This window comes from Arachis ipaensis, chromosome B03 (assembly GCF_000816755.2).
Source record: "Arachis ipaensis cultivar K30076 chromosome B03, Araip1.1, whole genome shotgun sequence".
NCBI lineage: Eukaryota > Viridiplantae > Streptophyta > Magnoliopsida > Fabales > Fabaceae > Arachis > Arachis ipaensis.
This window is the reverse complement of record NC_029787.2, coordinates 35618954-35629497: the sequence shown is the minus strand read 5'-3', so window position 1 is coordinate 35629497 and position 10544 is coordinate 35618954. Positions and strand designations below refer to the sequence as shown.

The window sequence follows — 10544 nt, the reverse complement described above, 5'->3', positions numbered from 1 at the left end:
CCACATTCCACCACAAACGAATCACCATTTCGACTAGCATACGGAGTGGAGGCAATGATCCCAGTAGAGGTCGAGGAAGGGTCGCCTAGAGTAGTCCACTACAATGAAGAAGCCAATTCTCAACTTCAAAGAGAAGAGCTCGACCTACTTCCGGAAATCCAAGAAAGTGCTCGGATCAGGGAAGAAGCGCTAAAGTGACGAATGGCTTCGAGATATAATCAAAGGGTAGTGCCAAGAGGTTTCGCTGAGAATGATCTCATCCTAATCCGAAATGATATTGGAACAACTCGACCCGGAGAAGGAAAGCTAGCAGCAAACTAGAAAGGACCCTACCGAGTCATAGAAGTACTTGGAAAGGGCTACTACAGACTGTCCGAACTCGATGGACGAGAGCTTCCCAGATCATGGCACGCCTGCAACCTAAGAAGGTACTATAGCTAGAGAAGGTAAAAGATCTCGGATGCACTCTTTTTCCTGAAAAGGTTTTTTAATGAGGCACCAAGTCGAGATCCAAAAATTATCCGATTTAAAGGGATGAAAAAATCCCGTATGTATATATTTGCACTTGCTTTTGAATAAAATATATTTTTAGATATTCTACAAATTCTCAAGACGCATTAATCTGAAGCATTCATCGTCCGATTATAAAGCAACAGATCGGCAGAAAGTGAAAAACAGATTCACTGCACGATCACGATAAAGACCAATAGAGATGAAAACGTGATTCATCTAAAGGTCGAACAAACAAAGATAGAAACCACCTTCTACAAATCGGCAAAGATGAACACAGAATAATGCAAGAAGTTATCGAAAGTGATCCGGAAAAAGAACCCGACGAGGTCTTATGGATTGCTAAATAATAACTTAAAGACTAGCCGACGTTAAGAAGTCGGACCGAGTCAACCCAAGTTATCAGCAAATCCCTGGAAAGAGGTCTGGCCAACCCTATAAAAGAGGAATTGCTATAACTTAGAAGAGATCGACCTAACGAAGTCGGTCTCCTACAAAAATAAGTTATATAAGTAATCCCTGAAAGAGACCTGACAAAGGTCCAAGAAAGAAGATTACAAAATAACTTAGAAGAGATCGACATAAAGAAGTCGGTCTCCTACAACGGACAAGTTATAAAAGTAATCCCTGAAAGAAACCCAACAAAGGTCCAAGAAAGAGGATTACAAAAATAACTTAGAAGAGGACGACATGAAGAAGTCAACCTCCTACAAACAAGTTATATAAGTAATCCCTGAAAGAGACCCAACAAAGGTCCAAGAAAGAGGATTACAAAAATAACTTAGAAGAGGACGACATGAAGAAGTCGACCTCCTACAAACAAGTTATATAAGTAATCCCTGAAAGAGACCCAACAAAGGTCCAAGAAAGAGGATTACAAAAATAACTTAGAAGAGGACGACATGAAGAAGTCGACCTCCTACAAATAAGTTATATAAGTAATCCCTGAAAGAGACCTGACAAAGGTCCAAGAAAGAGGATTACAAAAATAACTTGGAAAAAGATGACGCAAAGAAGTCGATCTCCTACAACCAACAAGTTATAAAAGTAGTCCCTGAAAGAGACCTGACAAAGGTCCAAAAAAGAGGACTACAAAAACAACGGGAAAAAGACCAACGTAAAGAAATCGGTTATGGATTGCTAGAAATAAATACAAGAGCTGGAAAATCGAAATACAAGTGGGGTCCACACATCCACAACCTAAAAGGATCCAAGCTACAAGCAATAAACACAAAGCAATTCAAAGAGGCCAAGCAGCAAGGCTTCAGCATTCTTAAAACCCAGAAAGATGCCAAGACAAGTGCAAACAAGCATGATATAAAATACAATATTATAACAAGCTTCAGGGTCAGGCCCAAAAGCTTGAAAGCTATTTGTTATTTTTTCAAAATCAAAAGTTGCTGAACAAGCAACCAGAAGGAGTATCAACAGTCAAGCAAAATATTTAAAGTACAAAATAAAGAGTTTAAAAGCCCACAAGCCGGGCTATCTACACAAATATCCAAGAAAATTCAGCTAAGATTAGAAGACTGCTCGGCAGCATCAGTCCGAGGTGAAGGAGGGCGAGCTTGGAGAGGCACAACATCTACTGTACCGTCGTCCCTATTCAGAATTTGACAATCATGATCTAACTCTGGACGAACGATCCCAGCAGGAGGAGCTATAGAAGCCGACACCTTGGCAGAAGGCACAGGGGGAGGATCGACATCGTCATCATCCTGGTCATCAGGGACAATCTTACCATCCCTCACAACATTATCCAGGCTAAAAAGAGTAAGATCGGCCTCAGGCGCAATAATTCGAACCTGCTCCTTCAGGCTCTCGTAAGCAGCATTCACACTGCTAACAAGATGACCCTGGAGCTCAGAGTAATCAGCTCGGGCATTCTCCAACTCCTCCTTCAAATGCATCCCCTCCTGATAGTCTGTAACGTAGCTGTCTTTATGCCTCAATGTTGTGTCCTCAGCCAACCACACAGAAGCTGCCAGAGCAAAGGAACTCGCATTCTCATTCTTCAAATCCTTCTCCAGTTTGGCCACCTTCACCTCAAGCTCCTCCTTCAAGCCCTTCATCCTATCAAACTCTTGTTTAGCCTCCTCCATAAAGGCTTTGGTGGCATGGAGAGGAAGATTTTGAGCAGTCCGATACAGGGCAGCCCCCATATGGGCCATCTTGATGCTGCTCTGAGTTATAAAATCTAAATGGCGAAGGAGCGAAACATCATCCATGGGGAGGGCACCATAAGGACCGATCTGTTGGTCAACAAACTCCACTACATCAAAGTCAGGAGCGTCAAGGTTGAAAGGCTCAATTGTTTTTTGTTTTTTGCTGGGAGGAGCACCAGAAGTGGCAGCAGAAGTTTGTGGAGGGTCAGCCGGACGAACTCGAGGAGTAGGGATCACCTTCCTCGGCCCAGGAGAACTTGGCACAGGCAGCTTCACCGAAACTTGAGAAGACCCCTCTCCCGCCACCTTGGCCGAAATGTTTTGAGCAGCTGCAACCTTCTTTGCCTTCTTGAAGGCCTTCATGGAATCATTGTTTTTCGACATCTCTGAAAATACAGAATCAACCATAGTGATAAGTTACTCTCTAGAAGAAGCAAAACTAAGAAACAAGTACAGAAACAAGTCAGACAGTACCCAAAGCAGTTCGAGCCGAAGATGGATCACTCAAAAATCTTTTTGTATCCAGATGGGGTGGTTCCCCCCACAAATCTTCAAGAACAACTACAAAAGCCCGCTCAACCTCATCAAGCATCTCCCATGTATAGCGAGACACTCTCACATTCTTTTGCCACTCTAGAGGGAAAGCAGGCTCGTCATTCTCATCAAGAAAAAAAAGGAGGACCCCCTCAACAGCACGGACTCAGAAGAAATAATTCTTAAAATTTTTAAAAGACTCATCATACATGGCAAAAACTTTATGCCCCTGGGCCGACCTGAAAGAAACCCAGGAAGCTTTCTTTTTGGAGGAACCTCCAGGCTTGGCAGATACAAAAAGATAGAGGAAAAGAGTCTGGGAAGGTGTTATGCCTAACTCTTGGCAAAGCAGCTGAAAAATCTTGATAAAACGCCAGGAATTCGGATGAAGCTGGGATGGGGCAATATTACAAGACCACAACAAATCAATTTCGAAAGCAGTAAAAGGAAAGGTAATGTCCAACTGGCTGAAGAAATATTCATAGGCATAGAAAAAGGGACGCTCTCCCTCGACCAAAGTAGGAAAACAAACCCTCTCATCAGAATCAGGCGCCACAAGCTCATAATCCCTCTCCCGGGCGCTGCTACCACAAATCCTATGACGTTTCCTCAGCTCTACACAAAAATCAGCATCCACCACAGAGACACACATCAAGACAAGGGAGTCCAGCCAATCAGACATCCCCTCGGGAACTTTAGAAGACATCTCTACAATGTTATTGCGAGAAGACATGAGGCCAACTAATCCTACAATAAGAAAAGAAGATGGGATTACCAAAAAATATCTCGGACGAGGGGCAAAATAACTCGACTAGTATACAGAAGAACAAATAGAAAAGGAAAACCCCAAGACTCAAACCAAAGTCCTGGGGCATCCTTTAGAGGCAGTAACAAAGCAAGGTTTCAGGAAAAATCTACAGCTTACGCCTCGGCATCCCCCAAACAAGAAAAGAAGATTTCAAATAGCAAGCATTTTCATAGGAGAAAGACAAAACACAAAAAAGTACAAAAGTCATCAAAGCCACTATCTTTTTATAGTCTATCAGCAAAACGCTTCGACAACACCAAACATGCCAAGCAGAGGATCGTCAAAGACACAGCCTTTTCTCCAGAATCAAACAAATTATCATCAAAAGCACAAACGAAAATAGTGATAACATGCAAAAGCCCTAAGGGTGTCAAAGCAATAGGAAAGATGAAAAGATTCATACAAAAGGGCGAAGAAACTTCAGAGCACGCATTACGACAATAACCAGACACAGCAAAAGCAGAAAGATCCAAACTTTCTCAAAGCAAAATCAAAACTTTCTCACCATCAGGCAGAAAAAATGACGTAGAAGGAAAGGAAGAAAGAACCAACCTGAAATGAAGAAAGAAGCTTCAAAAACAAAATCGCCCAGAAAATCGCCGAATGATGCCACAAAGCAAAGACAAAGCGCAGGCAAAAAGTGATAAAGTAAAAGAAGAAGTTACGAAGAAGAACAAAGAAGAAAAACCGTTTTCTGAGGAAGAAAAATTCAAAATAAAGCCAAGGGAAACGGGGCAATTAATACTAATTAATGAAGGTATTAAACCCTCGCACGTTCCCTAGAACAAAGCGCTAATACAGAAGCGCGCACCTTTAAAGAAAAAAATGTTCTACATTCAAAAAGGTTCTACAAAGGAAGAAATCGATAAAATGCTTGAGTTCGGCTTCACTAGAGAAGAACCGAAGTCAAGGACTCGACCTCAAGAAAAAAAAAAGAGAAGACCGAGCTCAAGCAGGGGCACTGTTCATACCCTGGGTCGAGCTATCCGACCTGGGATGAGCGGCGACAAAGCGACCAACCTCTTCAGGTCAGGCTACTTGACCTCTTCTCAAAGAGGTCGGCCAAATCGACAGGAAAGCCCAATAAAGGGCCCAAATAGAGGAACACGACCCAAATCCAAAGGCAATCCAAGCCTATAGAGATAAAGGCGGTTCCCTTGAAGATAAGCTGACTTCACTCAAAATAAGATAAGATAAGATAACTAACTTATCTTATCAGAAAGGTCAGCCCACACTACTATAAATACACTAGAGCACCCAGGTATAACTCATACTCTGATTCTACTAAAAACCTGTTTAATACCCATGCTAACTTAAGCATCGAAGTCTCTTGCAGGTATCCTCCACCCTCCGGTGACTAAGGATCAGCAGTGTAGCCAGCCAACAAGTTGGACACGACAACTCCAGCCGCCACTCACCAGCCGGACACATTGGCACCAACCGGTACAGAAGATCTCGACCGAGATCGACCTCCAGTTTCAGGTAACCGTTGGAACAGATACCTTGTAGTAGCCTTTTCCCAGTACCTCTACAACTCGGTAAGGTCCTTTCCAGTTAGCTGTTAGCTTCCCTTCTCCTGATCGACCTGCTCCGATGTAATTTCGGATTAGGATGAGGTCATTGTTGGTGAAGCTTCGCTGGATTACCCTCTGATTATACCTTGAAGTCATTCGACGCTTTAGCGCTTCCTCTCTTATCTGAGCTCTTTCTCGGACCTCGGGTAGTAGGTCAAGCTCTTCCCTTTGGTTTTGAGAGTTGGCCTCTTCATTGTAGAGGATTATTCTGGGGGATCTTTCCTCTATCTCCACTGGGATCATTGCCTCCATTCCGTAAGCAAGTCGGAAGGGTGATTCTCCTGTGGTGGAGTGCGGAGTTGTCCGATATGCCCATAGGACTTGTGGGAGCTCTTCGGCCCAAGCTCCCTTTGCGTCCTGTAGTCTTCGTTTTAACCCGGCTAGTATGACTTTGTTGGCAGCTTCTACCTGTCCGTTAGCTTGTGGGTGTTCTACGGATGTGAATTGGTGCTTTATTTTCAAGTCAGCTACTAAGTTCCTGAAACTTGTATCAGTAAATTGAGTACTATTATCTGTGGTGATGAAGTAAGGGACTCCAAACCTTGTGATAATATTCCTGTATAGAAATTTTTGACTTTTTTGAGCAGTGACATTGGCTAGGGGCTCTGCTTCAATCCATTTTATGAAATAGTCCACCCATACAATGAGGAATTTGACTTGTCCCGATCCTTGGGGAAAGGGTCCGAGGAGGTCTAGCCCCCATTTTGCGAACGGCCAGGGCGACGTTACACTGATGAGCTCTTCTGGTGGGGTGACGTGAAAGTTAGCATGCTTCTGACATGGTGGGCATGTCTTGATGAACTCTGTTGCTTCTTTGTGTAAGGTTGGCTAGAAAAATCCAACTCGGAGTACCTTTTTGGAAAGAGCTCACCCCTCCCCCCCAAGTGGTTGCCACACATGTCGTTGTGTACTTCTTCCAGGACTTCCTTTATGTTGGAGGTTGGTACGCATTTTTAGGAGGGGTGTTGAGATCTCTCTTCTATATAAGATGTTGCCTACTATGGTGTAGTGCTGTGCTTCTCGTATCAACCTCTTTGCCTCCTTCTTATCTGTGGGGAGTGCCTCTGTCTTGAGGTAGTTGATTATGGGAGTCATCCACCCCTGATCCTGACCTGATATGGTTAGGACCTTTTCTTCCACTAAGATTGATGGGCTTTGCAATGTTTCCTAGATGAGGCTTCTATTATTGCCCCCTGGTTTGGTGCGGGCTAGTTTTGAGAGTGCATCAGCTCGAGCATTTTGTTCCCGAGGTATATGTTGGATCTCATATTCTCCGAGTTGTCCGAGCTGTTCTCTGGTCTTGTCCAGATATTTTTTCATGGTGGGGTCCTTGGCCTGGTAATTCCCTTCTATTTGCGAGGTAACTATTTGTGAATCACTGAAGATGGTGAGCTTTTGAACTCCGACTTCCTTAGCCAGCCTAAAACCAGCCAGTAATGCTTCGTATTCGGCTTGATTGTTAGAAGCAGGGAAGTCAAATTTTAATGAGAGTTCGACTTGGGTTCCCTGATCGCTTTCTATTATCACGCCCGCGCCACTCCCAGTTTTGTTTGAAGAGCCGTCCACATATAGTTTCCATTTTGTGGGATTTCCCGGGGTATCCGTATACTCAGCAATGAAGTTGGCCAGATACTGTGACTTGATGGCTGTCCGAGCTTCATATAGAAGATCAAATTCAAACAACTTGACTGCCCACTGTAGGATTCTTCCAGCTAAGTCTGTCTTCTGTAGGATACTTTTTATGGGCTGGTTGGTCCGAACCTTGATAGTGTGCGCTTGAAAGTACGAGCGAAGTCAGCGAGAAGCGAGTATGAGTGCGTAGGCGAACTTTTCTATCTTTTGATAGTTCAGTTCAGCCCCTTGTAAGGCTTTGCTGATGAAGTAAATGGGTTGTTGCCCACTTTTGTTTTCTCTGACTAGTGTGGAGGCTATTGCCCGATTTTCTACTACGAGGTATAATATGAGTGCTTCTCCTTCTCGTGGTCAGGTAAGAATGGGCGGTTGCCCCAAAAAATTTTTAAAATCTTGGAAGGCTTGCTCGCATTCTGTGGTCCATTCAAACCTCATTCCTTTCCTTAATGTGGCGTAAACGGGGAGAGATTTGATGGCCGACCCAGCTAGAAACCTGGACAGGGCTGCCAGTCTTCCGTTGAGCTGTTGTACTTCTTTAACGCAGGTTGGACTTTTCATGTTGAGTATGGCCTGACATTTATCTGGGTTCGCCTCAATTCCTCTTTGTGTGAGCATGAAGCCCAAGAATTTGCCAGCTTCTACCGCAAATGTGCATTTTGCGGGGTTAAGTCGCATTACATGCTTTCCGATGGTGTCGAACACTTTGGCGAGGTCGGGCAACAAGGATTCCTCATTTTGTGTTTTTACCAGCATATCATCTACATAAACCTCCATCGACTTCCCAATGTGGTCTGCAAAGGCTTTGTTCATCAATCTTTGGTATGTAGCCCCAGCGTTCTTGAGTCCGAAGGGCATAACTATGTAGCAGTAATTTGCTTTTGGGGTCAAAAATGATGTCTTATCTTGGTCAAGTTGATACATTGGAATCTAGTTGTACCCTGAGTAAGCGTCCATGAAGGAGAGGTACTGATATCCTGACGAAGCGTCAACTAGTGTGTCAATGTTTGGGAGTGGGTAGGAATCTTTTGGGTAGGCTTTGTTGAGGTCGGTGTAATCAGTGCACATCCGCCACTTTCCATTTGACTTTTTGACCAACACCACATTGGCTAGCCATAATGGGTATTTTACCTCCCTTATGAACTGCCTCCAACAAGACTTGTACCTGCTCCTCTACAGCTTGTGACCTTTCCAGGCCAAGCTTTCTATGCTTTTGCTGTACTGGCCGAGACCCTGGGTAGACGGCTAATTTGTGGCACATTAGTCCGGGATCGATACCAGGCATGTCGGCAGCATTCCATGCAAAGAGGTCAAAATTGTCTTTTAAGAGCTTTATTAGTAGTTCCTTTAAGTCTTCTCTTAGATTTACCCCTATATTTGTTGTTTTGCTTGGATCGTCTCCAATTTGAACTTCTTGAATCTCACCTTCTGGTTGAGGGCGGAGCTCTTTGCGAGTTCGGATTCCCCCGAGTTCTATGGTATGGACTTCCTCTCCCTTTGGGTTGCCTTTGAGGTTCAGACTTTCATTATAACAGCGACGTGCAGTTTTTTTTGTCTCCTTTTATCGTGGCGATCCCTTCTGGAGTTGGAAACTTCATGCATAGATGTGGAGTCGAGACCACTACGGCGAACTGGTTCAGTGTTGTCCGACCTATTAGGGCGTTGTAAGCTGAGCTCATGTCGACTACAATGTAGTCTATGTTAAGTGTCCTTGACCTGGTTCCCTTTCCAAAGGTTGTGTGTAGCGAGATATACCCGAGTGGTTGGATCGGGGTGTCTCCTAGTCCGAACAAGCTATTTGGATATGGTCTAAGCTCTTTTTCTTGTAGGTCGAGTTTGTCGAAGGCGGTTTTAAATAAGATGTCCGCGGAACTTCCCTGGTCGATTAATGTTCTGTGGAGGTTAGCGTTAGCTAATATGATGGTGATGACCATGGGATCATCATGTCCCAGAATGATGCCTGTTGCATCTTCTTGAGTGAAAGTAATAGTGGGGAGGTCAGATGACCTCTCTCCTTCCCCTACATGATATACTTCTTTAAGGTGTCTTTTACGAGATGATTTAGAGATTCCTCCTCCTGTGAATCCTCCATTTATCATATGGACATGTCTCTCAGGAATGTGAGGTGGTCGTTCAGTTCGTCCGACCTCTTCATCCCTTCTTCTTTTTCTTGGTTCATCTGTTTTGTTGGCTAAGTACCGATCTAGTCGACCTTCTCTTGCCAATTTCTCTATGACATTCTTCAGGTCGAAGCATTCATTAGTGGGATGTCCATAAATTCGGTATTACTCACAGTACTCTGTCCGATTTCCCCCTTCTTTTTTGCTTTTGATTGGACGGGGTGGTGGGATCTTCTCAGTGTTGCATATTTTTCGGTAGACATCTACAAGAGACACCCAAAGGGGGGTGTAATTGTGGTACTTTCTGGGCTTCTCATTGAATTGATCTCCTTTTTTCTTGGATTCTTTATCATTGTACCGAGGTGGGTAGGAGAATCCGGACTTTGAGGTTTCTCCTAATCAAGAGTTCTCCTCCATGTTAATGTACTTTTCTGCCCTTTCTTGTACCTCGTTCAGAGATGCTGGATGCTTTTTTTATATGGAGTGACTAAAAGGTCCTTCTCGCAGGCCATTGATGAGACCCATAATGGCTACTTCCGTTGGCAGACTTTGTATGTCCAGACATGCTTTATTGAATCTTTCCATGTAGTTGCGAAGACTTTCCCAATCTCCTTGCTTGATTCCTAGTAGGCTCGGGGCGTGTTTGGCTTTGTCCTTCTAGATGGAGAATCTGGCAAGAAATTTTTTGGCTAGGTCATCAAAACTTGTGATAGATCTTGGAGGCAAACTGTCAAACCACTTGGTTGCTGTCTTTGTCAGGGTGGTCGGGAAGGCTTTGCATCGAACGGCGTCCGAGGCGTCAGTGAGATACATCCTGCTTCTGAAATTACTGAGATGATGGCTGGGATCTGAGGTGCCGTCATATGACGTCATGTCGGGAGCTTTAAAATCCTTTGGAACTTTAGCTTTCATGATCTCTTTAGTGAAGGGATCTTAATCCCTGTGGGAGTTATCTTCATGGTTGGAGTGAGAAGTTTTGTTTTTGAGATCTGTTTCAAGCTTTAGGATCTTGTCCTCTAGCTTACGTCGTCGCCTAGTTTCTCTTCGTAGGTTCCTCTCAGTTTCTCGTTGATGGTCGGCCTCTTTTTCGAGCTATTTGAGATGATCCTGCTGTTCTCGGAGGACATCTAAAATTTCTGTATTTGGAGAATCCTTGTCTCCGTTCGGTTGAGGTGTATCCTTTGGTGTGATGTCTGCGTTCTTA

At 44.0% G+C, this 10544-nt stretch overlaps 1 protein-coding gene across 1 annotated transcript; it reads right to left on the bottom strand.

The window, feature by feature from the left end:
* LOC110270110 lies at positions 1555-3193 on the bottom strand. Its single transcript, XM_021118744.1, has 2 exons — positions 3150-3193; positions 1555-3061 (listed from the first exon to the last, which is right to left on the bottom strand). Exon 2 carries the CDS (start codon positions 3057-3059, stop codon positions 2022-2024), a length of 1038 nt encoding a protein of 345 aa, XP_020974403.1. The 5' UTR covers positions 3060-3061; positions 3150-3193; the 3' UTR covers positions 1555-2021.

Coding starts and splice junctions, on each gene's coding strand:
- LOC110270110 (XM_021118744.1), bottom strand. CDS start 3,059: ATGTCGAAAAACAATGATTCCATGAAGGCCTTCAAGAAGGCAAAGAAG.